This window comes from Andrographis paniculata, unplaced genomic scaffold (assembly GCF_009805555.1).
Source record: "Andrographis paniculata isolate CXL003 unplaced genomic scaffold, ASM980555v1 Contig10END, whole genome shotgun sequence".
Taxonomy (NCBI): Eukaryota; Viridiplantae; Streptophyta; class Magnoliopsida; order Lamiales; family Acanthaceae; genus Andrographis; species Andrographis paniculata.
In genome coordinates this window covers 1,870,100-1,897,710 of record NW_026137380.1, presented here as the reverse complement: position 1 = coordinate 1,897,710, position 27,611 = coordinate 1,870,100, and the positions used below count along the sequence as shown (strand labels likewise).

General features: G+C 36.4%; 2 protein-coding genes across 5 annotated transcripts; both read right to left on the bottom strand.

The window, feature by feature from the left end:
• Positions 1–1,615: 1,615 nt before the first annotated feature.
• LOC127253505 (uncharacterized) lies at positions 1,616–18,675 on the bottom strand. Of its 2 annotated transcripts, XM_051278233.1 has the most exons (52): positions 18,417–18,675; positions 17,615–17,915; positions 17,252–17,480; positions 16,790–17,129; positions 16,589–16,702; positions 16,354–16,482; positions 16,059–16,250; positions 15,786–15,980; positions 15,296–15,433; positions 15,089–15,208; positions 14,759–15,003; positions 14,299–14,402; positions 13,190–13,284; positions 12,874–13,110; positions 12,300–12,500; positions 12,097–12,175; positions 11,907–11,974; positions 10,701–10,846; positions 10,410–10,518; positions 10,181–10,327; positions 10,032–10,079; positions 9,837–9,965; positions 9,500–9,739; positions 9,295–9,426; positions 9,120–9,205; positions 8,927–9,032; positions 8,500–8,595; positions 8,226–8,378; positions 7,878–8,057; positions 7,549–7,787; positions 7,308–7,428; positions 7,111–7,236; positions 6,942–6,986; positions 6,734–6,811; positions 6,526–6,642; positions 5,765–5,891; positions 5,581–5,681; positions 5,361–5,495; positions 5,150–5,233; positions 4,726–4,872; positions 4,525–4,653; positions 4,344–4,391; positions 4,107–4,253; positions 3,889–3,950; positions 3,296–3,449; positions 3,023–3,214; positions 2,844–2,948; positions 2,579–2,713; positions 2,212–2,442; positions 2,026–2,127; positions 1,790–1,951; positions 1,616–1,702 (listed from the first exon to the last, which is right to left on the bottom strand). In XM_051278233.1, exons 1-51 carry the CDS (start codon positions 18,513–18,515, stop codon positions 1,799–1,801), a joined length of 7,236 nt encoding a protein of 2,411 aa, XP_051134190.1. In that variant the 5' UTR covers positions 18,516–18,675; the 3' UTR covers positions 1,616–1,702; positions 1,790–1,798. The 2 variants fall into 2 exon arrangements, with proteins under 2 accessions (XP_051134190.1, XP_051134130.1); XM_051278173.1 differs by having other exon boundaries at positions 1,616–1,951.
• A 1,059-nt stretch (positions 18,676–19,734) lies between these two features.
• Positions 19,735–27,428, bottom strand: LOC127244507 (T-complex protein 1 subunit alpha-like). 3 transcript variants are annotated; one of them, XM_051265054.1, is made up of 18 exons: positions 27,173–27,422; positions 26,971–27,035; positions 26,240–26,329; positions 26,061–26,147; positions 25,909–25,968; positions 25,727–25,777; positions 25,139–25,234; positions 23,316–23,381; positions 22,874–23,091; positions 22,445–22,541; positions 22,264–22,350; positions 22,038–22,172; positions 21,717–21,821; positions 21,344–21,472; positions 21,166–21,269; positions 20,195–20,285; positions 20,034–20,121; positions 19,735–19,899 (listed from the first exon to the last, which is right to left on the bottom strand). In XM_051265054.1, exons 1-17 carry the CDS (start codon positions 27,237–27,239, stop codon positions 20,035–20,037), a joined length of 1,635 nt encoding a protein of 544 aa, XP_051121011.1. In that variant the 5' UTR covers positions 27,240–27,422; the 3' UTR covers positions 19,735–19,899; position 20,034. The 3 variants fall into 3 exon arrangements, 1 of the variants encoding a protein (XP_051121011.1); XR_007837210.1 differs by lacking the exon at positions 19,735–19,899 and adding an exon at positions 20,386–20,407 and having other exon boundaries at positions 20,104–20,121; positions 27,173–27,423; XR_007837211.1 differs by lacking the exons at positions 19,735–19,899; positions 20,034–20,121; positions 20,195–20,285 and having other exon boundaries at positions 21,344–21,548; positions 27,173–27,428.
• Positions 27,429–27,611: the final 183 nt, after the last annotated feature.

The following is a 27,611-nucleotide window of genomic DNA, read 5'->3' as shown; positions in this document are numbered from 1 at the left end:
TGTCCACGTGGCTGGAAATCATTGGCTGTAACCTAACCCTTGTTTGTTCAGAGCAGAGAATCAGATCGAAGTAGTCTTTTACGAGAAAAGGTACGTCTCGGCTTTCTCCAACTATATATGATTTAGTGATTTTGGATACATGGACGTGTTTTTTATGCTCCTCGATTTGTGGATTTGATGTTTTCTTTTTTGGCAAAGTATGTGTAATGTAATGGTGATTTTGTGTTGGATCTAATCTTTTTCTTGTGTTTTGAGAATCGCGAGATCTGAAGGATATCTGTAGATTTTTTGTTTTAATTATTTTTTAAAATAATGGTGGGCATTAGTTTTGGGATTATAAATATTAAAGAAACTAGAAGCGAGTAGAAATTAATTTAAAGCATTGGTTATAAATCTTTAATGTATTTTCTTGAGGTATATTTTGCATTTCTTGAGTATGTTTGTGCTCCTAGTGCTTTAGTTACATACTATTCGCTGAGCTGTTTGTAACACTCCTATGACTAATTTCTTGGCATGACTAATTTGCACATCAGTATGGAAGTGAACTTCAAATATAATTATACTTCCTCCCTATCAGTATCCTATAATCTTTTCAAAAAGAAAATAATAATGATAAAAAAATTTAAATTATTCTATTTAATATTATCTATCTAAATTTTCGTACTTAATTGGAGGGAAGCATTTGAAAAATTTTAATAGTATTATTAGGAGGGGCAAAATTAAGTACATCCCGAAAGTTCGAGTCAAACACGACACTAAAAGACTCTTGTTTCGGCCTACTTTTGGCCCGAAAATCTTTGGGCTATACTTGGCCCGTATGCTAATAAAATGAACGGCTCATGAAGATCAAGCTGGGCTTGATTCGTGATTGGGCCGAAGAATTCAAGCCCAATTTCCGGTTTGATGGGTCCATTTCAAGCCAGATTCTGGGCCGAAGAATTCAAGCCTAATTACCGGTTTGATGGGTCCAGTTTAAGCCCAATTCTGGGCCAAAGAATTCAAGCCCAATTTTCGGTTTGATGGGTCCAGTTTAAGCCCAATTTCCGGTTTGATTGGTCCATTTCAAGCCCGATTCTGGGCCGAAGAATTCAAGCCCAATTACCGGTTTGATGGGTCCAGTTCAAAGAATTCAAGCCCAATTTCCGGTTTGTTGGGTCCAGCTCAAGCCCAATTTCCGGTTTGATGGGTCCATTTCAAGCCCGATTCTGGGCCGAAGAATTTAAGCCCAATTACCGGTTTGATGGGTCCAGTTCAAGCCCAATTCTGGGCCGAAGAATTCAAGCCCAATTTCCGGTTTGATGGGTCAAAAACTGGACCCGATCCGAATTACCACATCTTATCTTTCTAAATTTCCGTGTGGAGGGAAGCATTTGCAAAATTTCAAATCAAAACAACCACTACCCTGCTGACAAGTCCACAATCTGTTACAGCAACTGACTGCTGTGTGTTCCGATTTTGACTTTCTTTATTCTAATTGAAACCGTTAAATTGGATTTGAAGTTCATATTTTATAAAAATGCAAACCAAAAATTTGAACAACGATTTACCGTTACAACTTAAAACTTGACTATAATAACCATTTTTAATATTTTAGAATAGAAACCAAAACGCCATATTGGGGCCTGCCTTGAAAAACTTTTACCAAAACTAGGGGTGCGTTAAAGGTCGAAGAACCCTAGAAAACGAACGTCCGGACGTTAATCTGACAAAAAAAAAAACATAGGTGAGAGAATCTACAGCAAATCCTACAAGCAACAGAAATCATTGAAATTTAATCCGTCCTTCCTACATTCAATCGTTAATGCATGCCCTCGGGTATGCCGCTACCAGACACTACACTCTCGTCCACAGGCTTCGGTCCCCCACACGACCTCGACACCGATTCAAACAGCTTCTCAATCTCAGGTGCGCATCTTGTGAAACTCCGGCTCCAGAAGTTGTACCTCGGGTTCTGTATTTATGGTGCACACGTTAAATAAAGCGAGAAGGTCGGGTAGGCAAGAATAACACTCCTAAAATCTTTACCTTGATAAGCTCTATGAAAGTAATTAGAAGACCCCATGGATGGGGACGGTTCACAATCAGGCGTTCCAACAGGACTCGGGTGATCTGCTCCTGGATCATTTCCTGCTTCGTGCAAGCATCAAATGGATGGCAAATCAATAATACAGTAAAAGTATTTGTTGCCGTAATCATATGGAATGTGCATACCTGGTTCGATTCGGCAAACAGATAGAGAAGAATGAAAGAGAAGTAGTGCGTGTGGTTGTTGGGATATCGTAATTGGTTGGCAATAGCATTCAGGAACAGATAGCGACCCTCGGTGTCCAGATCCATTATCAGGGCCTGGAAAATGTCCAGAGCGGCACTCACCAGGAATGCATTCATGTTAGCCATTGACTGAGAATGAGAAGGGGATCTTGCTTGGAGTTGCTGAATAGCCTGCACAAATTTTCTTGACATTATGATTCCAAGAATAATGAACCAACACATTCATACAGTCGCCGAGTAAAATGATATATACAAGAAACAGAATAAGAAGAAGCAAAACCCAAGACCCTATATCGATGAGACATACCTGCACCCCAACATACAGTACAAGGGAGTTGAGAAGAGGAACATTGTAACGAGTCCCAGCACGAGCCACTTCAGCTGGAGAGAGTAGTAGTTTCTGCTTCAACTCAGCAACAAAAGGGGACCCTTGTGGTCTCAACTGAAATGAAGATTTCGACACAGACGATTAAAAAGTCATCATTAACACAAAAAAGTAACAAAACCAATGAATGGGAACATTTAAACGATTTCAGTTCTCCATGAAATTATTGTTGTTCTTTGATATTAACCTTGAGATATTCATCCACATCCGCCTTAATCTGCTTTGCTTTAAGAGCTGCATCAACTTCTGAGAGGATCCGCGGAGTCAGACTAATCTCAGCCAACAGATCAATCTACATATTTCCAAATAATGTCAAGAACAGGAACTTCACAAACTAGAAAAAAACATATATAAGAATATAGTGACCTTTAGGTTCGGTGTAGAAGGATCTGGCAGCCTCATATTCCGGGGAAATGCGCTAAGTACAATGTTTCGCATCTGTATGCAGCTTGGAGGAATGACATCGCAAAAACTAAAATGATAATCACAAAGGAACTCTGGAAAATCATGTAGTAGAACCAACAACACCCTCAGTGTCCCTTTGTAAAGAAAATGAACCTACAGAGGAGTTACAAGGACATTAATGTAAGCAGGCAATTTTTGTAAAATAATGGAGATTACGAAGTAATAGACACGAACCGGATCTCCAAGTTCAGCATTCCTCAGGAAAGGCTCCATAAACTGGAATAAGTCTACCAACAATCTTTGCAAATAAGGCCATCCTTTCTGTGCATTTGCTACTAGTAATTTTGGCATGAAACTCCTGTGGCTTATCAGCTCAAGCCATGCAAAGCTGAAACCAAAATAACAAGTGAGTCGAATATATCCATAATGAGGCAATCAAATAAAGGGTACAATATTAAAAAGAGGGTATTTCTCTAAGAACTAATCAATCCTTTCACTGTTTAATATTGAAAAGACGGTATATAATATTGAAAAGACGGTATTTAATAAATCAAATGGGAATACGCTTTGCAGCCAACAGGCTGTTTTATCTAAGAGACGGGGTATATAATATTGAAAAGAGGGTATTACTCTAAGAACTAATCAATCCTTTCACTGTTTATATCACAAGAGATGAAAATGATACAATTAATATATCATCGCTAAACATTAAACACAAGAATATCAAAACACATTTAGTTAGGGGAGAGGAGAAGCCTCTGAGGAAGGAAAAAAATCGCTCAATAGAAAGTACCAAGAGTGAAATCATACAAACATAAACCACAAACCTGAAGCCTGGAACTTTAAGAGGTTGTAGAGCATGGAAAGAATTTGCTAATGCAGTCAGCACCTGATTGGATTATAGTTCAAAAAAAGGTTGATTAGAATATAGAGTTAGTACATTGAAAAGAGCCCATAATTGCAAACAAAAACAAAGAAAATAGTCAGTTCATTAAAAATACAGACACAAACATACTCGTAGAACTCACTGTCTGAAGAATTATACCTGAAAGTTTGCACCATCAAATACTGGTTCCAAAGAGCACAAATCAAGAATCCAATTAATAAACAGCCTAAAGTATGGCCTTGGATTGAAGGATGCCCTCTTCTCTTCAGCATCTTTTTGAATAAACTTCACAGTAACAGCAAGAACCTGAAAGAAACGACAATTGAGTGCATCAAATTATTACTATTATTATTATTATTACTATTACTATTACTAGTTAAGCTTAAGAAACTGTACCTTGGGCAGAAGAGAGAGTTTGCTTGACGCCTGATCAACGGGGGAGAACTGCAAAGTTTAGAAGGAAAAGATTAAATAACAACAACCAACATAATGAAAAGACCAGGTGATATCCAACATATAGCAGAGGTCTGTAAGTTCAGCTTTCCTTTCGGAACAGCCTATATGTGGTGATACGCACCTTCAGAACTGAAAACACTAGCTTTGCAAAGATATCAATAGCAAGGAATGACAATGGCTGTCCTTGATGTGGCTGGGATGAGCCAGAATTCATGACCTCAGAAGATAAACAGTGTGACACAGAAAGTTCCTGAAATTTCATTGATGTTAACATAGAAAAAGTTCTATGTAAAGAGCACGGAGCAAAAAAGAGGATATATACCATGATTCGGCGGAAAAACCGATCTGAGGTGTCGTCCCCTTTAAGCAGGCCTCTCTGCTGTAAGTGTAGGACATAGCGGGCGCAAGCTGCATCATTTGCTCCTGGAAGCTCGCATATTTGATACCATTCAGCAAACAGCGCAGACACCTACATGAAGAGCGCATAGAAACTAGGGAAATAAGAATCTATAGAGGGAAACTTTAGAAACCAAAAATCTGAGTTAACTGTAGTATAGTTAGTACTCCTAAACTTGCATGCAAGACAAGTTCATTTAGAAATCAAGTCGCATCTCAGCAATCCCACATAAAATTAGTCGCTAAAAGGTCCCTCATTCAAGAGCTTTTGAACACCACATTATATAGGTAAACCATCGACACATGTGCCACTGCCAAGTTCTCACGAGTAAATAAACAAAATTTTGCACCTGCTCGTGAAAACCAGCAGGATCTGAATCCACCAACTCTGAAGTAGCATACTCTTCTCGGCTTCCTCCAGAAAACCCAGTGGCCTGTTGCAGCATCATAATTTTAAATACAGATAACAAAACCAGGATACAGACCAAATACACCCCTCAAAAGAGTGAGTGCTCAAAATGTGTGTGGGTGTTGGGGGGGGTGGTTGCATGCATGAAAGACCTTTTTATCCCTAGGAGTTCTCGTACTGTCTTCTTTTCCAATAGCCATCGGAGACAAAACTGCAGCATTGGCAGGGTTCTTGGCAATCTCAACCAGCTGTTGTAACGACTCTGGAGACCCAGGTCTTGCAGCAAGCTGCTAACATAGGAAATAATCAAAATATAAAACAATTACAACAATCATGCATGCAGAATCTGGGACAAATATATGAAGCACGTGCCTTTGCCAAAGCATCAACTAGATTGTGCAGTTCTGATATAACTTTCGAATCGTTGACAACCAATGCTTGAATAAGAGAAATGGCAAAATCTGTTGCCGGCTCTGCAATAGCAGAAATTTTGATTATTTTTTTACTATATTATTTTCTCAGATTCAACAAATCAAATGAAAAATGTGATGCATACTATTTCTTCCTGCATCAAGAAGCTTAGCCATATGAACATTGTACTCAGCCAGGTTCAAAAGTTCACTGCGGATAAGGCCAATTGTGATATCTTTATTGAATTTCCTGTCCTCCTCAGAGTATATTACCTATCAAAACAAAAACAAAATAAACAAAAAAATTTATATAGAGAAGGAAGCAAGACATAAATAAATGCATTTCAAATATTTTTTACAAAGAATCAAATAGAGAAACACATTTTCCCAAAGCAGGAGTGCTACCTAATATTGAAGTCATGTGCTTTCAGAATGGAAAACATTATTATCGCACATTCTTAAACAGCATTTCTAATTTGCATAAATTCACCATACCACTCCAAAATAAAGGAAGAAGCTATATTCAGCATCAAAGAAGCAACAAAGCTTAGTTGATGATACTGGTGATCGTTCATTTTACACAACTACCAATTCACCTACTATACAACAACCTCACCATGCAGATGGAGCTCTTAAGCTTGCCATCAAAGAAGCAGCAAAGCTTAGTGGTGTCAGTGTTCTAATGATAATAGAGCATCCAAAGAAAAATAATTGAGCCTAATCATAACTAAAACTTCCAATTACATTTTTTCCCTTCCTAAATAATAAATTGAAGCAACAATAAGAATATGCATGAAGGTTTGTCAGAGGATGGGAGAAGCTGGATACAAAAAAGTCTAAACAAAATAAATAAATCTGAATTGTAGAATAGCAGGATCTAAAATTTCCATTAGAAAACTAGACATACCCAACTAGTGAGCTCCTTAACTACAAGCTTGCTAACATCACGAATGGCAGACAGTATTGCCAGATGGGCATCAACATGAGCACTGTTAGATGCATTTTCATATACGCCCTTGAAAGCCTACATCATTAACAAAGATATATTACTATAAAAATAAGTATTTATTCAACTAATATCAAGAAAAAAAATAAAAATAATAAAAAATCATCACCTTTTGAGCCACAGCCAAGGCAGCTTCATCTCTACTAATGCACCTGAGGATAACTGCAGGAACCTCCGCAATTACGCCCTGAAAGTGAGCATCATTTAAAGCATTTGTTTAAAAAAAAAAAAAAAAAAAAAAAAGAAAAAAGAAAGAGCCTTGACTTCACTCATTTGAAGTGAATTTATAATGACGCATTAAAGCTGAAGCCATTTACCTGAATTTCAGCATCCTTCGAATCATTAGCCATGAGATTTTCAAGCTGAAAGGTATTATTGTGGTGATATTGTTAATGGACAAAAACAGAAACACCAAATCTCAAGCCAACTAGTGAAGAACAATCACTGATTAATAGACATGAGAAGAAATACGAATGCCGTATATACCTTCTCTGAAATTGTCTGGTACTTATCCAGCGCCTCACCCGTGGTTAACAATGGGTCGGAGACGCTACTTCCAGGACGTTCAGAAGCCAAAGATGCAGTAACAGGTTGCACAGTAGCTCCAGACTCCTAAATTAATAAGAGTCCAATCAATAAGCTTACATCTACACCAACATGACAATTTCACATAATTTACGAACCTTAGCAGGGCTAGCAGTTTCCAGCACTTGCAGATCAGAAGTCGAAGCAGAAGGAAATGAAGGAACAGTATCACTTTCTAGACTTTGTGAAACATCACCCATCATATGTGTTGATGGAACACTGTAACATCACCAGAATGTTTGTTTGTTTATTTATTTATGTATTTTAATAGGAGGAGGAAAGAGAGAAGTATAGGCAAATAAGAAATATGCAAATTTTGAAGAAAAGCAAGAGATAAACCTAGGAATCTGAGAACCAACAGGCTCTGCCTCATCAGAATCAATTTCCAGAGTCTGTGGAACAGCACCAGCTCCAGCATTTACATGGCTAGATGAATAAAGGCTTGAACTTATTTGGCCAGATGGAGCTGCAAATTGATGGGTCACTCCACCACTGGCAGACGATACAGATGGGCCAACAGGTGGAGGATTTGAACCTTGTTGGTTTCCGCTTTTTTGTCCAGGAAGGCGAGCAAAATCCTAACCAAACAAACCAAGAATGTCAAGACAACCAATTATTAAGTAATATTGGAAATTTAATCTTTCCAGAGGGCAATAGGATCCATCAACCTCGTAAACACGTTGTTGGTATTGAGATAGCTGGCCAGGTTTGGGGCGAAGGGACTCTGGAAGCCCCAATTGGCCTGGTGAATATGAGCCTGTATCAACATATCCTGCACCAGCAGCATCTCTAGGCTTTCTCCGACTATTAAGTTGTTGAGCAATATCTCCATCAATGGTTTGTACTGCCTGTAAACACAACCACAAGAAATGAAGAATTAGTCTACTAGATTTAGTTAAAACATTATTAGAAAAAATAATGCAGCTTCAATTTTATCTTAAAAGATATACAACAGCCCGTCCAGTGACAGTATCAACTCATGATATAGTTCGTGTGGTTCAATAACGAATGTCTACCTTCTCTGTAGCAGCTTGCTCAATCAACACACAGCCAAGGTCCAGATTATCATTAGTTACAAGTTGTACTGCTTGTTCAAGAAGTTCAGTTGATATGCCCATTCCCTGGAGTGAGTTCCTAAGCTGAGCAGATATTGAACCTCGCAGAGGTTCCTGAAAAAAGAGGAAAACTTTATCCATATTAGAAGGTGAGTGATATTTTGAGAGAAAGAGAGAGAGGAAATTGAGTATATCATCATCCAAGTAGCAATACTAGACAAAGCAGATATCTTGCCTTGCAGGTTACATGGGCCAGACTGCCCGCCAATCTTGCTACCATCAAATGTGCTGCATTTCTTATTAGAGTCTCATCAGGCTCCATGGAATAGTCCTGCCATTGATTAACCAATACCTGTTCAGTATCATAATAACTACAATATGTGTATCTTGGATGGGTATTTTCCAAAGATGCCTCCAACGACCATCATAACAAATTCTTAATATGTTTTTAACCAGTATATGTTATACGCAACTTCTTAATTTTATTTCTAACTTATAATCTACAGATTGGGGTGTATTTGTATCCATATTACACAGTTCCAAAAACCCTCACCCAAATCGTCCCTTTATATCCAAATGCGTTGGTACAAACTGATCCTAGGTTCTTTATAGAACAAACAAACTATTCTCATTCATCAAGTCAAGAACTGGGATGAGCAGACCTTCATAACAAGTTCCTTGGTTGTCTGAGTCGCTATAGATACACTTCGTTGAACAATACTCGACACTATCTCCTTAACAGCTCTATCCATGGCAATTGGAAGCACGCTGAAGCAAATAAGAGAGGACAAATGTTTTTAACATACCAATCTAATTTGTAACAGAAGGCTTCAGATTAAACTAAAAGAACCAAACCTCTGAAAATGTAAGTGTAGACCATAAGCCTGAAGCTTCTTATTGACAACAACTTGCTGTTCAATATTAGCAGTTGGCAGAGGAAGCTGCAAACATAACAAAATCAGAGAAATAATAATCAGTCCATAAATGCAAAAAAAAACAAAAAAAAAAAAAACAGGTGAGCTTTACAAACCTGACTAACTGAAAACTGTGTCTGTCCTTGTAGAAGGCCTTGTGCAGAAGGAAGCTGGTCAGAAAAACCCAAACTCCCCATCTTCTCATCCTCCGTCAATGGTCCAGGTGGATGTTGGAGAGGGGTGCCATACTGATCCCAAGACCATAAAATCAAGCCAAGAATAAAACTTTATTAAACTAAAATGGCACTGGCTAAAACAAACCGGAGATATTATTCTTGAATGGCCACCAGGATGTTGAGCAGATGTAGCTTCAAGGGGAACATCAATTTGATTCATTGTAGATATTACTCCAGGTTTCGCATCATTTACCACAGTTGGCTGCGAATTTCCAACATCTTTATTGGAGAAATCTGGATTTCCATCAACTTCTCGGTATTTATCCTTTAGCAAAGATGATGGTGCAACCTCTTTAAGATCAACACCAAGATTTTTAAAGAGAACCTGAACGGAAAGGAAAAAAATAAGAAAAGGGCTTTCAGTAATATAAAGCATGCATGTGAAAACATAACTAGATGCAAAATGCAAAAGGTAAAATTACCTCAATCTCAAATTTAAGATTCATTTTCAAATTTGGCATTGCATAAATTTCAGCAAGCAATCCAAGAATACCCATAGTCCAAGGATTGGGAGGTTGATATGCAAGGCTATTGGAGCATGGTTCTAGAATCTGGAAAAAGCACAGAAGGTGAACAAAATGAGGCATCCTAAAAATTGACAGGATGCAGAATTATACCTTGGAGGTAAAAGGGATAACAGCTATCATAAGTCCCTTCTCATAGGCCTGTAGAAACACAGAAATATTGGGAGTACTTCAATTATTATACAAAAAATAGCATTCAAACATACTCAATGGGAATATATGTATGTGGTGATAAAATAAACCTCCAAAATTAGAGACTTGGGATCTATCTCTCGCGCCCTTAGAACTTGGTTTTTGCCAATTGTAATCTTCCCAAGCCAGCTTCCTAAGTTTTTCAGCAATGACCGCTCTTCTACACTTGACTTTATAAGTTCTGATCCTAATAGAACCTGAAAAGCAAGCATGAACCAAATTTGAATACCAAGTGGAAACGCAGTGGGGGAAATCAGCAGTGATGTGTGCTATGCAAACCTTGCAGTTTTCATAAGTGGCTTGAACAATCTCCTTATTCAAAGGCTTAGAATTAACTTTATCAAGGAACCTTAAGTACAAATCATGAAAATTTGTCTCGATGCTTGCCCTGTCAACAAGTTCATGGAAAATAAAGAAAAATTAATTTAATCAATTTAGTCACTACCATGAAAGCTACAGAAAAGAAAGGCAATATGAAAACTCAGTTTCCCAAAATAGTATATAAGGACAGCTGAAATGGAATTTTAGCCATTGGTCATCAGTTAAGGATGAGATGAGGTAAGGTAGAACCTTTTCATAACCATGTATTGAGCAAACCATGGGAAGTATTGCTCATTTAGTATGTCAGCAAACTCCTTAGCTTTGGATTCCACATTTGCAGTAGATAAGTTATTTATAATAAACGATACTTTGTCCTGAATCTCTGATGCAGGAGCCTGTTCAAAACAGAACGGTAGGACAAAAATAATTAAACACAATAAAAGTGGCTTGCATACTGCTAAATTGCTAATTACAAATATTAAAAAGCCATATAATTAAAGATCCACACCATAAAATTTAGGCAAGGAACTTACGCAACAAAATGCAGTATACACCAAGGAAAAGGAAATTTTGAGCACACAACTACTAGGTAAAATTTGGTTATTTTCGTTGATGTTCAAAAGAACACTTCGATTCAAGATAAGTTCTTCAGGTTGTCAGGCTAAGAATGTATAAAACCAAAAGCAAAAGGTACTTTTTCAGAGTACTCTTTAGATCAAGCTGTCTATGTAGAGCATCAAGGTTAGTTGGGTGGTGTTTAGGATCAAGTAAATACCAAAAACTTCAAGTCACCTCATCAGCATTATTAGATTCATTAGCTTAATCAAAACACCCAGCATCACAGCTAAAAGCAAGCATCAGCCATTTTCACAGGGCTGTGACACCATATTGATTTGATTTATTTTCATTATGTATAATTCATTATATACTTTCTCGAACTCATTGAAGTGTCATTCAAGTTTCCATTGAAATAGATGATGGACTATACTACTAGTGCTTTTTTAGCTGTTACTAACTGATAATTTCATAGGTAGGTCTACAAATAGACAATATCAGAAACTCGTGATGGTGCTGCATCCAAAACCTTTATATAATTGCTATCTTTTGAGAACTTAAAACACAATGCAAGAAAACCATGTAACCAACTGAAATACAAGAAAGAACCATTGCTTTGCAATACGTAACTAGCATTAAAGTCAGTTAAGCAGTAGCTGTCAATAAATTGCAACTATAATCCAACAGAAAAGGAATAATAAATAAGTTTGAGAATAAATACCATAACCCTAAATATGGGGCTAGATAAATTATAACAGGAATAATAAAGGTGCAAGAGTTGAAAAGGAAAATTCAGAAGTTCACAAGCGAACATGAAAAGCATAGGACATAATAGATAATGAATAGAGCAGGCAAAGCTAAAATTAAACAGGTATCACAATAGCTTATAAAAAAATGCACCTCTATGGGCGTTGCTCTTCTCTCTGCTGCAGCAACAAGTGTTTCAATGTTCAAGGCAGAACCAAACCCTGTAAATAGTTTAGTTACAGACCACAGAATAATAGGATATTAGAGGTACAGAGGAGCATGTATACAATTTATATACATCATAGGAAAATCAAACAGATAAGGGTATAAGTGGTGGAAATACTTGTTGAGGTGGGTCGAGATGAACGTGGAAAACCAGGCGAAGCAGAATGCAGAGATCCCACACCAATTCCGCTATGTGACTGCATTTTTATTTTTATTTTTATTTGCTTGGAACAAATTAGTTGAAAAGGCCAATAAATGAAATACACAGAAACAGGTACTGTGTAGATGCACATGCAGAAAAATACATAATTAAATACTTGCCTTCTGAATGTTAGTCCCGTCTCCAGAAGGAACCGCAAGCTGACCTAATGTGGTGTACGCAGGCTTCATATAACTGGACAAAGCAGAAGTTTTCCTCTCATCTAGTGAATTTGCCGGTCTTTGTGGAAGTTGGCCAGAAGAAATCTGCAGCCCAGACAGAGTGCTAGCATGGCCAATTAGGGGAAATGATGAGCCAGGAATCTGAACCAAGAAGTGATATTTGAGGGGTTAATAAACCTCCAACAAACAGAAACATGAATGAAGTTGAGAGATCACTACAATGAGTAAACAATTACAATATTCAATAGATTCACAAGTTATAAAAGCACATGATAATTGATAATTATTAATTAGAAATTCACTTAGAAAAAAGTTGTATAATTGTAGTATAAATTCCATGGAGAAATAGAAAGTACATATTCCTCCAACCATACATTTGGGAAGTGCAATGTCAGTTAAAGAATACATATTAGTGCCATCACAGAACATATGTATGGATGAGTTATAAAAGATTTAGAGGGCAGTTGAATCATTTGGCAAAATCAGTACATTAAACATTAGATAATTAGATTACCTCCATGCTCATAGCTGACGATTGAATTGGGCCATGATGTTGATCAGAAGAAAAACTATGAACATCCAGCTCACCATGAGCCGCTGAAATTCTGCTAAGTGCCCTATCAGCGTATGCAACAAGTTCTGGGTTCGCAGTACGCAAGTGTGATATCTGCAATATATGGTTGCAGTACTGTGGCCACTCTATTAGGCGATCTACAAACTGCTCCAATGCCCGGCTCCCAAAGGCATACATCTGCATATTGTAAACTTGAGTCATATTGATGTAAACAAATGCAATTGAATTGGACAATGTGTGTTGTTAGATTACAAACTTTTGAATCAGTCGGTTTCCTCAAAGCATCTAAAACAGCTCGTAAAGCAATTCCAAGGGTTAGATGTGTAACAAGTTGATGCTTGATAAGTAAACCTGTAACCAGAATCATTTATGCAAGTAGAGTCAAGTCCAGTAAATATAGGCACAGAAATAAAATAATATGAAGCAGGAGCATTATTTCTTCTGAAAGCAAAGATTAAAGTATATTTGACTCACAAAAGAGGACAACTGTACATCCTATAAAATCCTTTCAATTGTGAAAATAGTATTTGTGCAATGACATCTTCCCACAATAAAATTCCCACCCAGTGAATTATATAAATGTTTCACCAGTTCTGCAAATTCCACGCTTACTCCACCAAGAATCCCATGCAATCAAATAACACCATCAAAGGTGAACTCAATGAATAAATAAAATAAAATAAAAACCCTAAGCTTCCCTAATCCCCAGATTACAAATTTACCATCATTACAAATCAATCTTCAACAAAATTTCCCGTTTAGCCATTGAACTACACCCACATATGCTGCATGAAGCCAGAAAAACTGGGAGACTCACTAGATTCAAGAAACCAGCCCTTGGAGTACCAAGAATGGTTGCATTTAAAATGAGACGTGGGACTTGCAACCTTGCCAGCATAACATTAAAATGTCCTAGTTAATGTGTATCATGGGAGCAATCTAGACTTGCACATGACTTCATGAATTTTTCAAATAAAGTGAAGAAACAATACCTTGTAACAGCATAGCATAAAAGACTTGATTAGCTTCAAATTATAAATTCATATTCTTCATATCAAAACACATATATAACAGAAATATAAAATGGACATAGCTAAAGCAGTTACTGCAAAAGAAAGGAACATTGTAATTTGATTTAACACTGAATCAAATAGACACTTCGTATGAAGCAGAGAAAGCACGGACTTGTATCTGATAACATGCCAGTCAATGCAGCCAATTTATCAACCATGCACTATGCAATAAAACCCATTCATGCTTCTAAAGTAAACAGCAAAAAGGCAATCACAATATAACAAAATATTACTCGAATGATACATAAAACACACATACATCTATAGAACATACATCAAAACAAGTTCTCACCAAATAGAATTGCGGCAATTCGGAGCTGCCTTTCAGGGTACTTGGGGAAAAACTTGTATTCCTCGAATAGATTGGCAATCATGCACTCAAAAATCAATTGCTCCCTGAAAAAGTCGTAATGTGTCAATGAGTGTTTAAGCCTTAAATGCATCTCTAAGCAGTCTAAATTCAGCATTTTACTAAGAATTGATTACACCGTTAACAAATGACGTAAGTACACATAGATTTAATATTTACCATCAATACTTCATCCAGAAATGGCAACATTTGATATAGAAATGAGTAGCCTATGGCTCACCAGAGAAGGTAACTAACAACTCAGAAAGAGAGGGAATGTATACAGAAAGCGCCACGAGATGTGATAGAATCAGCATGTTCAAATGTTCCCTTGTTCTTCAAGTTAGTACAGGATATCTATCATATCAAGTGTCACAGATATATTGGGATTTTAAGAATTCACCTTTTCTCTGGAGATTCCTTGAAGTGCGTAAGCATTTGAATCATACCATCGACAGCCATCTGACCAGAAAACATTTGATGAAAGAGTACGTTTGCCTCTGCCTCGATATCATCAGCAACATTATCACCTGCAGCTGAATCAGCACTCCTAGCTCTTGAGTTCGCACGCATATGACTAACATCCAGTTTTTCCATTTCCTCGGAGAACTGAGCCGAGGAAATGGCACTAGCCCGAGACTGGAGGACCTGATTAACAATTTTTTGTTAAACAATAAGTAACATTTATTTAAAGTTGTGAAAAAATCAGGATATATAAAAGGCATGCAAAAACCTTTATAACAGCAGGGCAAGAATCCAAATAAATATTCAACAGAGCAACACTGGGATGAATGCGATTAGCAGAAACATCTGGAGCTCCAATCTGAACATCCTTAAGAAATTTTAGGCATTCCTGGCAGCACAAAGTTGTTTTTTTCCAGTTAAGGATAGCAAAAATCATGTATATTCATATAACATTTCTAACAAACAAAATGTACACCTCATAAAAAGCTTCTTTATTATTCAACAAGTGACTGTTCAACCAACTTTCAAAGTCCATGATTTCTTTCTTAGAAGCAACTGCAGCTAACCGGATCCCATAGTAAAAAGGCAACATATCCAGCACTAGAGAGAGAATCTGCAAAAAAGGAAAAAAAAAAAAAAAAAAAAAGACAAGTTGGTGAAGAGATTTGCACAATGACATATGTTATCAAGGAATGGATTTTTCACCGCAAATGGATCTGACATGAGTCCGGTGATTAACACTGGATAAAGTAACTATGCAAAGAACCTCGAAATTAGAAAGAGATCATTACACCTTTCAACAGAAAATACTAATACTCCGTAGGTAGCATTCAAACACGCAAAAAATAAAAAATAAATGGACGTCATGATACCAGTCAGAAGGATGTGAAAGAAATTGCTGATGCAATACACGTTTCATTTATGTGAAAGCAGCATGAAACAAAGGTTCAATAAGAAGTCTATACCTTTAGCTCATGGCAAGCATCCAAAATCCTTGAGATATTTTCAGGATCAAAGCTTATTGAATTTATAAATCCTCGCAATAACAGGGTTGAATTTACATGCCACATTTTATGAACTAAACTGTTTCCAGAAATACTTTTGAGTGCCACAGGGAGAACAGCAGAAGCCACTTCGTTCTGGATGAGATTGTATGGAGTCTGCAAGTCATACCACATGATCACTAAATGTTGGGCAAAAAAATAATTCAACAGTTTCAGGTATTTAGTACACAGTACAGTCACATGGGCGATCCCAAAAAGTAAAGCTTCTGGGCAGTGACTCAGTGGATATTCAAGGATGGATCGCACAGCACTTGCATGGCCTTTCTCAGATAGCTGGCACAACACCTCCAGCAGATCACGACAGGACCAGGCATGATTTGTTTGGCCTGGTTGAAATGTATGTCCATTCACAGCATCATCGTAAGTCTGCACAAGTAGAATAGACCATTGCTGATTAGCATTAATATCAAAAAATTTAAATTTGTCAACAGTGTTAATAACAGCAATTAGATGACAATAAACAACTTACCAACTGCCTCTCAGAGTGAGCAAATGAAAATATTTCAGAAGGCATAGATACTGCAAACTTTAGAAATGATAGCTGACCCTCAGCGTTCTTCCAAACCGAGCCACAAATTGCACGGAGAGGAAATGGATCCTGAACAATAACATGCAGCAAATGGGTTTTAAAGAACAGAGCAATGTATTTTGAGCATTGAGGTATGCAATGTAAACACGAAAAAAGTAAAAGTAACAAGACATGCCTGGCATGCACGCCTGTAAACAGACATAAAAAAGGAAAATGCTGCCTCATTAGGGATATAAAATCCCTCATGATCCAGCTTATCCATGACATTTATCCAGTTAAGCCCAGGTGCCTGTACCAAATAATCAAAGCAAAAATAGTACAATTAATACAGTAGAAAAATTGTGTATAAACTACGTAATTAAATAGTGGAGCATACAAGTTGCTTGATTGAATCCACAAGGACATCAACATTCCAAGCGGTCAAAGGTGGTTGCTCGATTCCACTATTGCCACCAAGGGCAGAATGGAAGGTAGCAAAGGCATTTTGGTTGTCATCAAGACCTGCATAAGTTCGGGCAATTGTACCAAGAATCTTTGCAATAGTGGTTTCAGACAACGGTAGGAAAAGAGATAATAGTTCTTTGCACTGAGAAACATCAGCTGTGCACCCATATCCTAATTCACTCATCACATCAGCCATGGAAATTTCTTTTTCCATTTCTACTAGGATAGCATCAAAATCATCTTCATCACCCTCGCTGTAGAGTTCCAAGTGCCTGCTGAGCCCAAAAACAAGAAAAAAGGAGGTGATTAAAAAAAATTGACTAACCAACACATATTTTAGTCTATTCAATCAGTACGTAGAAAAAAATTTCAAGATACTTTAGCTAGTAATCACCTGAAGAAGTTATCTGAACGTTGATCTTCAGGTAGAAAAGGCACTAGAACAAATTGATCACCCTCCTTCAATTGGACTAGAGATAACATTTGCATGAATGAATCTACATACTTCGCGAGGCCTTCAGATCGACTCAGAAACATGAGGATGTTTTGAACAAGTTCAGTCGATTCGAATGGAACTGGATTAGCAGACAACTCCGCAAGCTGATTCATACAGAATTTTTTTCCTGAAGACAATAAACAGTGGATATACACACCATAAGTAAACAAAAATGAAAGCAGAACAGTCGTACCAGATATGTTAACAGTGTGGCAACTCAAATTTAATCATGTAGAAATAATAAGTCAAGTTGCAACTAACCACAATTCTTAACATCTTGATTTTCTGAATCAGACAGTGCAAGACCAACTCCAATTTTCTCAGGTAATGACAAGCGCAGAGCACCAGCCAGATTTTGCAGAAACTCTTCAGTGATTGCTGTATCTTCTCTCAATGATTTACAGAGCACTGTGCTAAAGTGATGTCTGTCCAGGATATGCTTGAATATTGAAGTGTACAAGGGATGCAGACTCAAATTCTTCAAATCTTCCTCATAGATATTCAGGTGGTTGAAACAAGTTTGCAGCAGCAATATGCAACCCTCCGCTCCAAACAATGAACACTGCCAGGTGAAAACAACATTAAAGTAATCAACATAGATATCAATGAACAACTACCACAGTCAGGAGGCAATTAGGATAACCCTTTGCGTAATTCATTCATACTCTACCAGACAAGAGTATTAGCTTCATTACATATAAATGTAAATCCCAGTAGCAACAACACAGCACTTAAAGGTGGGTTAATACTGAAACGGAAATGCGACCATAGAAGGGCTAAAATTTCATACTATACGGCAAAGGGAACGAGCCACAGATAGACATAATTTAACAAGGGGTCCTCGAGCCCATCAACGTCCAGCCTCAACCAAAACAAAATAAAGTCGAATTCAACCAAGACTCAAACCCAGTAGCCAATATCGAAAGGTCTTGGGTTTACGGTAACCTCGAGATCATCGACTGACTAATTAAGAGAAATGAAAAGTGCGAACAAAAAACCCCCATTCTCAAACTAGAACTCGAGCTATAAACAGATCGGACGAAACATGGGCGACCCGACCCACCTGGGAGAGTTCTTGAAAAATCTGATCGGCGTTGGAGTCATTCAAGCTCTGGAGCAGGAACCGAATCTGACCTGAAATCTTGGAGGACAACGGAATCATCGTCGGAGCAGTGTTCCGATCACTGATTATGCAGAATTTGGAGTAAATGAGAGGGAACGATACGAGGTGAGACGAATCGAATCGCTAGGTTTGCCGAGTGCGAAAAGAAATCAGGAAGATGAGGAAAGGATCGATGGACGGGACCAGGAGGCAGAAGCGTGGAGCCGACCCAGTGATCCTTCAGTCGGTTATTTATAGGACTTTTTTATTCGGGTCGCCCGACCCGAATGTTGCAGGTAAATAAATAATTAGTTAAAAATACTAATCGGTATCATCGTACGATACAGGGGCTTTAGGGTCTGTTTAGGGTGTGTTCGTTTGATGGAATTTTGGATAAATTTTGGATAAATTTTGCATCCAAAATTTTCTCCTAAAAATATCAAATTAAACACTTATTTCTCATTTTTTATATTATATTAAAAATCAATTTTACATTCAAAACATCACATCATCACCTATTTATATCACATCATACAACTATTTAAATTCAAAATTTTTACTATTCAAATCCCAACTCAAAATTCAAACTCCAAGCAAACACACCCTTAGTTTGTAGATAAGAAAAAAATTATAATTATTTGGTTTGGTTCTAGTGTTCTTCAAAGGGAAGAGGAAAGGAGGAAATATAAAATGAAACTTATTTTATTTTTCTTTAAAATTAGAGAAATTTGGAGAAGGAAAAAATATTTATTTTTTTAATTTATAAAATTACTATTATTTTTTTAATAATATATACTATTTTTCTCTCTTAAATTTATTTTAATTTTTCTTTCATTGGTCTAAATTTAACACTTATTTATTTATATTTATTTATAATAAATCCCGCTAATATTTTTTTATTTTTTTATTTATACAATATAAGAATAAGATGGTAAAATTATTATATTTTTTTCTTCTGTTTAACCAAACAAATATATATATATTTATATTATAAGAACTAATAGTTATTATTTAAATCTTTAAATTTTTCGAAAAAAATGCAATGGCAATATTGTATATATAAAAACAATAATATGTTATAATAAAATATATTGTATGTAATAGTAGTATAGTACATTCAAAATTAATTATTTTGTAAAAAACAGATAAATAAATAACAACAATAATAATATGTATTTTTTAAGATTATATTTAATTTAATTTAAAATTTGATTTTAATGCAAATAGCAAAAATGATTCAGCTTAGAGAAAAATAACAATCTCATATACAACATAAAAATATGCAATGTTACGTATGCATCTATTGTCACTAATAAAATAAAGTTCGAACAAAATGTTGGTGTACACCTATCGTCCATGGTCACAAATAAAGTGAATCCGGACAAATTTCCATTAGTTTACCGTTGAATACGCAAGCTTTGTCGGTCTAGTCGATCTTTGTAGGCTATTAATAAAAAAAAAAAAAAAAAAAAAAAAAAAACAAGGTAAATATACTAGAATATGCGGAGAGAATATATCAACAGGCTATCCCGAATCTATTAAACTCCCTCCAACATCATCGTCCATGCGTAGACAGACCTCAATCTTGGTCATTCTGGCTTTCATCTTTCATAAGCTTGATCATGTCATCGATCCGCAGAATTGTAATGGCTGCTTCGGTTGCAAACTGAGAAGAATGTAAAGTATTGAGCATCCAAATCTTTAAAAGATGATTCAAGAGTTGATTTAGAATAACTAACCTGGATTATCTTCACTTTGCTCATTGCTGGTTCAATCACTCCGGCTTCCAAGTTATTGCGAACGGTACCCTTCACCAAATCCAGACCCATGCTGCAGCCATTATAAAGGCGTGTCATTACATACGTCACGCATTTTAAGAAATTTCCATAGTGAACACAATGACTCAAAAGCCAAAGTTTGTAAACTTCACCTAAATCTGGGACATGCCCAAGCTGAAAAAAAGAGAGAGAGAGTATATAAATGCATCTTGTAGTTGGCAGTTTCTGATCTTAATTCGCAATGTTCCATTTTACATAATTAGTTTTGAAACTTTTATGGAGACTAATCATATGCTTGCCTATAAGAGATCGTACCTCATGATTTATATCAAGTAGATCCTAAGTCTATCATTCGGAGTCTTCGAGTTATAATCTTCCTATTAATGATTGTGACAGCTTTTATAGGATATGTACTACCACTACAAGAAAAAATTATTTTTGTAACAAAACTTTTTTGTCCTAAATCTACTTTTTCCGTTACTCGTGACATTAAAGACGGAATTATGAATGAAATTACGTTAGCTACATGAACTTTTGGAACGGAATTCCGTTATAAATATATTATTTTTTTGTAGTGTACCTTGGGGTCATTGGTATCCATCCACTTATAGCGCCCAAAAATCTTTTTATTCTCATAATACATTAATAGAATTTTATTTACTATCATTTGCATTACTATTGATACAATAGAATAAAATTAATCAACACTAACTACCATATAAAAACAATTCTAAATCTAATCAGTGCTTACTATTAGAAATATATAAGAAATGGCACTGAGACACATGAGAGATGATAGCCCAACTTAAAACGTTGTATTGCTTAGATCATCATGTTCCAAGTCGAGAGTTCAGTTGAACCTCGTCTTGTTGCTAAAATTGCATTCAAAAGAAGCATAAATACTTTACTGTTAAATAAAGTGGCATAAGTACCTTGACAAATGTCTTTTATCTGCCTTAGTTTGTGCAGTGTGGTGGTAGGCCCGAAGCTTGGCAACCAACTCAGTTGAATCTTTGGCAGCATTTACAGCAAGCACCTGAAAAAAGTTAATTCAAGTTTAGTTCAGATAGAAAGTAAAATGATGACATTAAGCAGCGTCTCTTGGAGCACCTTGGGTATGATCGATAAAGATTCAGCAAACTCTGCAATAGCCAACTGCTCTCTGGATCCTAATGTAGTGGCCAGATTCTCCAGATAAACAGACAACGCAACCTCAACAGCACCCCCACCAGCAACAACCTATAGTGCCATACCATAGGAACGACATGACAAAGACATCTCTGAGTAAGCCTATCGTTCTCTTCACGTTTATTGGCTACCAAAGCACAACATATTCCTTTAATAAAAGAAAGAGCTACTGAACAGCAACATAAGAATGATTTGACATGCAAAAGCAAAGAAGACATCACCGAGAAAGTCAGGCAGAATGTAGGCAGAATGTAATTTTCGGAAAGATGGAAGGGTCTGAAATAAAGAAACATACTTTATTGGACTCCAGTGTTCTTTTGACAATGGAGAGAGCATCGTGCAAACTCCTGTCTATTTCATCAAGCATGAAATCATTGGCACCTCTGAGTACCAGGGAAACCTGGAGAGAGAGTACATTTACAAGTAAATTTTTAAAAAGCCAGTAGAGAGCAACACATGCAGTTACATTTCATCACTCTAAACAAATGACACAGTTCCAAAGGAAAATATTGCTCCAACAGATTAAGGATGGTGTGTGCTACAAAATCATTAGGAAAAGAGGTATTGAAACAAGGAAAAAGAAAACAAATAAGTGTTACAGAAGCAAGATTCATACGGCACTTGTTGTTTTGGTCCCCTTTATCATAATCACATCATCATCTGCAATGCGCTCCTCAACCACTTCCTCAGCACACCCTAGAAGTGATGGATCAAATGTCTCTTTCCCTTCCAAATCAGCAAAAGTTGAGATCTGCATGGGAGAGATTTTGGAAAGAAATCATCCCACCAATGATCATATCCAGCAAGTCCCATATAACTCCATTTTAAATTTTAAAAATTACCACAGAAGCCCCTGTTGCCTTGGCAACATGGCGCATGTCTTCCTTTCGAACACGTCTTACAGCTATAGCACCAGCCTCAACAAAGTACTGAAACAATAACAAAAGAATTTAACATAGATTACTAAAGCCATAAGGTAAAAGATTTGAGAATTTTTCTACAATAGTTGAGCATGAGGCTTGCCTTAAGTGCCATGTCATCAATTCCCTTAGTTGTTAAAACTACACTTGCTCCTGCCTTAAGAATCTTCTGTATATGTTCTTTTGTCATGTCCGCTTCCCTGCATGACAGAGCATGCATTTATTACAACCATCTCTTATGTGAAATTCCAGGGCACTCTCAACCTCAACTCAAGTAGGATTGTGTACCTCCAAACAATGAGTATACAACAACATTCATAAGTGAAAACAGAAAGCAATAAAACAAGGACAATCCAAGAATTCATTTGCTGTATAGATTCCAAAACCTATCTTAGCTGCAAAACTAATTTTGTTTAATTTAAAACCATTCGCGTGCCAAAAAAAAAAAACTGAAATGCAGCATATTATCCAGAAATGGAAATACTAAATTTGCTGATATATGATAGAAGTATATAACGACAAATACAATTACCACTGGCGGATCTTTTCCAACTCTTTGGGATCAGTTACTAGGACTTGGATGCCCATTTGCATCTTTGTCTTTTGAAGATTGAAGTCTAGGCATGCAATTTTAGCAGGTGAAACCCTCAACGGCATCCCTTGTGCTGCCCGACCAGTATTCAGTGCATAGCCTTTCAGTAAGTAGCTATCTCTTGCACTCTTCCCGTGGGCTTTAACAATACTGATTTCCTAAGCACCAAGGAATATGCAAATGAATTCCCTTGGGTTTTTGGCGAATATGACTGAGGACAAAAGATCACAACACTTTCATAACAAAAGATACAAAACACTCTATGAAGCATGTATCCTAAATAAATCCCTGAGAATACAGATATCTACTAATTTAATACACTTTGTAGTTTGTAGATGACAGGAAGAGTCAGGAACAGCGGACAAATGGAAGCTTTTTATACCTTGATTGGGTATTTCACTTCACCTCTCGCATTTGTCATCTTTACTGCTTGTACAGCTTCTACAACCTAGATGTTAAAAATTTGGAAATGCATTGCCACAACTTTAATATTACAAGAAAATCACAAATAGCAGTGTGAAAATGAAGAAAATCAGTATTTATGATAGATATAGATAATAAAAAGAAGCATATTGGCATTGATACATTGAGTTCCCAGAGCCAGCATTAATTAAAGCATGCCTTTGGCTGAGAAATTTAGTTCAAGAAAAGAAACAAATGGCATGCATGGAAATTGTAGAAATTGTGAAAAAAAATCAAGGTATAAAATCAGAATTTTCACACAATACTTTTCAGAAAATTAAGGACTGAACTTTCCTTAGAGTAGAAAGGCAAAATATAATAAAACTCCCCTGTGATTTTCTGAATGTCCCTAAAACCCCCTACGGTCCTAAAATTCCATCAAACCTACTTGTGGTTAAAAAATATTGCAAAAAAATCCCTTTTCCGTTAAGAGTTAACATGAGTGCATCTCATGCGCCCGACTGCGATTTTTGGTAGAAAATTGATATATTGATATGTGAAATTACAAAAGTACCATTCCTAACGCATTTCAAAATATATTAATTAAAAGAGGACATTTTAGTTATTTTACTTATATTTTAAAAAATTCTAATTAAATAATAATAATAAAAAATCTAATTTCCTGATACTTCTTCGTTCTTCTTCGCATCGCTCCTCCGTTGTCGTCTGCAGCCGCTGATGGCCGAGTTTGTCCATGCCGCGTACCGCTCCTCCACTGACGACCGTCGCACACCACTAGTCACCCATCTTCTTATTATTTTTTTTTAAAAAAAAATTCAGGTATATTATATATTATTCAGAAAAAATGGTTGGTTCAAACTCCTAATCATTCTTTGAACAAAATAAAATCAAATTCAAACACAATCGAATCTGAGTGAAATTGCTCAAATTAGGCATATTTTTCTCAAAATTTAGGTTAAACTTCAAAATCCCCAAATTCAATTTGGTAAGAGTTTCAATCAATTTGAATGAGTACAAAAAATAATTAAATTCAAGAAACATAGGTGAAAAAAGAAAAAGAATGAAAAAAAGAAGAAGAAGAAAATGAGACAAGCGGTGGAAGAATAGATAGAAAAGAAAGAAGAATATGTATGTATATGTGAATATGTATGTATATGTGTATATATGAGTTAAAAAAAAGAAGAAATAACATAGGTGAAAAAAATATAAGAAAGGAGAAGAAGGAAGAAGAAAAAAGACATGGTGGTGGCTCTGTAGGTTTTGATGTAACTTTGGATGTCTGTGTTGGAGAAGAAGAAATAAGAAAAAAAAAGAAAGACTTCGGCGGCAGCACTGTAAGTTTTGATGTATGTGTGTATATTTGTACTATATGTGTGTAAATGTGTGTATGTTTTGATGTCTGTGTGTAAATGTGTGTGTATGTGTAAGCTTGTCTGTGTGTTTTACCTGCAAATGTCTGTATGTGTGTATGGCTTAAAAAAAAAACTGGTCAAAGTCAGAAAGTCAGAGCGGTCAAATTTCTGCTAAGGGGTATAACGGTCCAGATAAATAAAATATTAACACTGTTAGTTTAATTTTGAAGAAAGGGGAGAGTGTGCAACATTTTGGAAACCACGGGTAGATTTTATAGAATTTTAAAACCAGAGGGATTTTCAACACATTCGGAAAACCACAGGGGATTTTATGCTATTTTGCCGAGTAGAAATTCTGATTAAAAAGTATATATATATATATTCTGTTCAAATACCATACAACAGAGCCAAACAGAAGCTGAAAACTTACCAGATTTGCAAAGAAGTCACTATCGCTGCCTATCAACTTTGAGGACATGCAGGTTTTCGCACAGTTTAGCAGAGATGCTTTACCAAGTTTTTCAACCTAAGCAAGCATCTTAGAATGTGAGTTCAGAACACCAATATTAATGTCTTCTCATATACTAATGCAAAAACTAATAATGTTAAAGAAATTTCAGAAACCAACATTACATGCACTTTAAATATGTCAAACTTAGACGTGCCACTGGTTCATAATAAAATAAAACAATTTCATTTTCAGAATAATCTACACTTCTATAAGAAAATGCTTCTATTTGCGAATAAACTAGGTGCGCAGAATAAATAACTCAAAGGAAAGAGTACAGGAATAGTTTTCAACAGTCCCATGTAAAATGAAAAAAAAAAAAAGCTTCTTCCCACCACAACTCTAGGTGTTCAGCATTTTCCATGTAATTTACTTCACAAAACACAAGCTGAATGGCTACTTCAAGTTTATGTAAAGATCCTTTGGCAAAATTAAAATACATGTAAATCCTAAAACAAAAAATGCAGAGACCTCAAATTTCTAAGGAATCAACAAACAAGACAGTGTCACCTTCATTGCCAACTTCTCATCAACATATTTGCATGCTTCTCTCATAGCAAGCTGACAACAAAAGCAGCAAACAAATACAGCATTAACCACACTACAGGCTGGACATGGTTGACAAAGAAGCTAGAATCTGAAAATTCCCAGAAAGAAAAGAAAGCATGTAATAGAATAACGTAGAAACACACTCTGAATCCACTGATTATAGATGTTGGATGTATCTTATCTCGCACTAAATCATTAGCTCTCTGCAGAAAAAGAAAGGTCCCAACTTGTCAGATAATAATCATACACAAAACTTGAAAAGGAATGCATTCAGAAAACTGGATCCAAAATACACCTTAAGAAATTCTGCAGCTATGATAACCACAGATGTTGTCCCATCTCCAACTTCTCGATCCTGTAGTTCTGCCAATTCAACAAGAACCTGTGTTCAAAATATGAAGAAAGTAACATTTAGCAAACATAGTTTTCAAAATAATAATATATTAAAATTTGATAAAAGAATGACCTGTTCACCTTGGCAGCAGCATGCTCAACTTCAAGCAACTTCAGTATTGTAGCACCATCATTTGTGATTGTTACATCACCTATATCATCCACAAGCATCTGGAAGTACCAAGAAAGATAAACCCAGGTAATTGTTATTAGATATCAACAAAAGGAATTAAACTGGACAATAAGGTCCAGATAACTCACCGGCTTTGGACTAGCAAACTGATAAGTAAAAGTAAAACCATCAACTAAGCTTTTCATTGCCATGAATCAAGACAAAATGTCACATGACCAGCTAAAGATTTAATGACCAGAATATAACGACACTTATTCTTACATAATACCTTCCTAAAATGCATCTATTACACAGTAACCAACAAAGATGAATATTTAGTAGCAAGTAGAAACAGGTTCTCACCACAAACTCTAGATAAGTGGTTGCATCTGCTGTAAAGAAATCTAGCATATAGTGGTCCATGTATTACTTCCACTCAAGAAACTGTTGAGCTCACAGCTTACAAAACCATGCTTAATTAAAATAGCCTAAAGGCTTTTCCATTTCAAGTGAGGTCCAATTATGAGTATTTGAAGAATGACACTACCATGAATAATTAGGAGATTTGAAACTAAAATTCATCTCAATGATCCCATCTAGCATGCTATCCCAATTAAAACGCAGTCGTATGAAACATCGAGATCGAATTATACTTCAACAACAAATTACTTAGTGAAGAAGAGAATAACGTAGAGAATACCTTAAAGTGTCCAACAGGACCAAGCGAAGACTTGACAATGTTCGCTACAGCTTGGCATGCCACCACTGCACAATTCCAAGGTAGAGAACAAGAACAAATAGAACTTAAGAATACATGCTGGCAAGCTAAAAAGTACAAGGAACTGAAAAAGCAAGCATGACAGATTCGCACATGCATTCATAATTCCAGTAGGCAGATATACCATTTTGTGTGCGAACATCCTGTCCAGATTCCCGCTCTCGGGATATATCAGGAGCCGAAACCGCCATTAACAAATAATCAACAAAACGAACCGGAGAAGCAGAAAACAATACAAAATCCTAAATCGGATTTTCACGAAGCTCCAGTAGAAGCAATCTCTGTTCGAGCGAGCTTTGCCAACGATCAAACGAGAGCAGCAGAGCAGATGATCTTCCAGAGGCTTCAGTACCGAACTAAACAAAACACAGTCCACGTCGGAGAGGCTTTGAACTTTGAACTTCTACAAACGACGTCGTATGAGCTCTTGCACTTGGGCCGAAATATGGGCTTAAAGGCCCAATCCAAAAGAGGGATACGCCCGTCGTATTCCAGAATTCACGTTGAAGAGGGCTTGAACTTTGAACTGAGTGGAACTTATAAATACGACGTCTTATTGAGCT

Bases quoted from the DNA above. Each gene is read 5' to 3' on its own strand.
- LOC127244507 (XM_051265054.1), bottom strand. From the start codon at position 27,239: ATGGCGGTTTCGGCTCCTGATATATCCCGAGAGCGGGAATCTGGACAG. The intron at 22,542-22,873 runs GTAATTGTATTT...TCTGTCATGCAG, and splicing joins TTGGAAAAGATCCGCCAGTG to GGAAGCGGACATGACAAAAG. The intron at 20,122-20,194 runs GTTAGTTATTCT...CATTCTTCTCAG, and splicing joins GCAAAGTGAAGATAATCCAG to TTTGCAACCGAAGCAGCCAT.
- LOC127253505 (XM_051278173.1), bottom strand. From the start codon at position 18,515: ATGATTCCGTTGTCCTCCAAGATTTCAGGTCAGATTCGGTTCCTGCTC. The intron at 17,130-17,251 runs GTGATTACTAGC...TGGGCTCAGCAG, and splicing joins CGTTCAGATAACTTCTTCAG to GCACTTGGAACTCTACAGCG. The intron at 8,379-8,499 runs GCAAGATATCTG...CTCTTTTTTCAG, and splicing joins TGGCCCATGTAACCTGCAAG to GAACCTCTGCGAGGTTCAAT.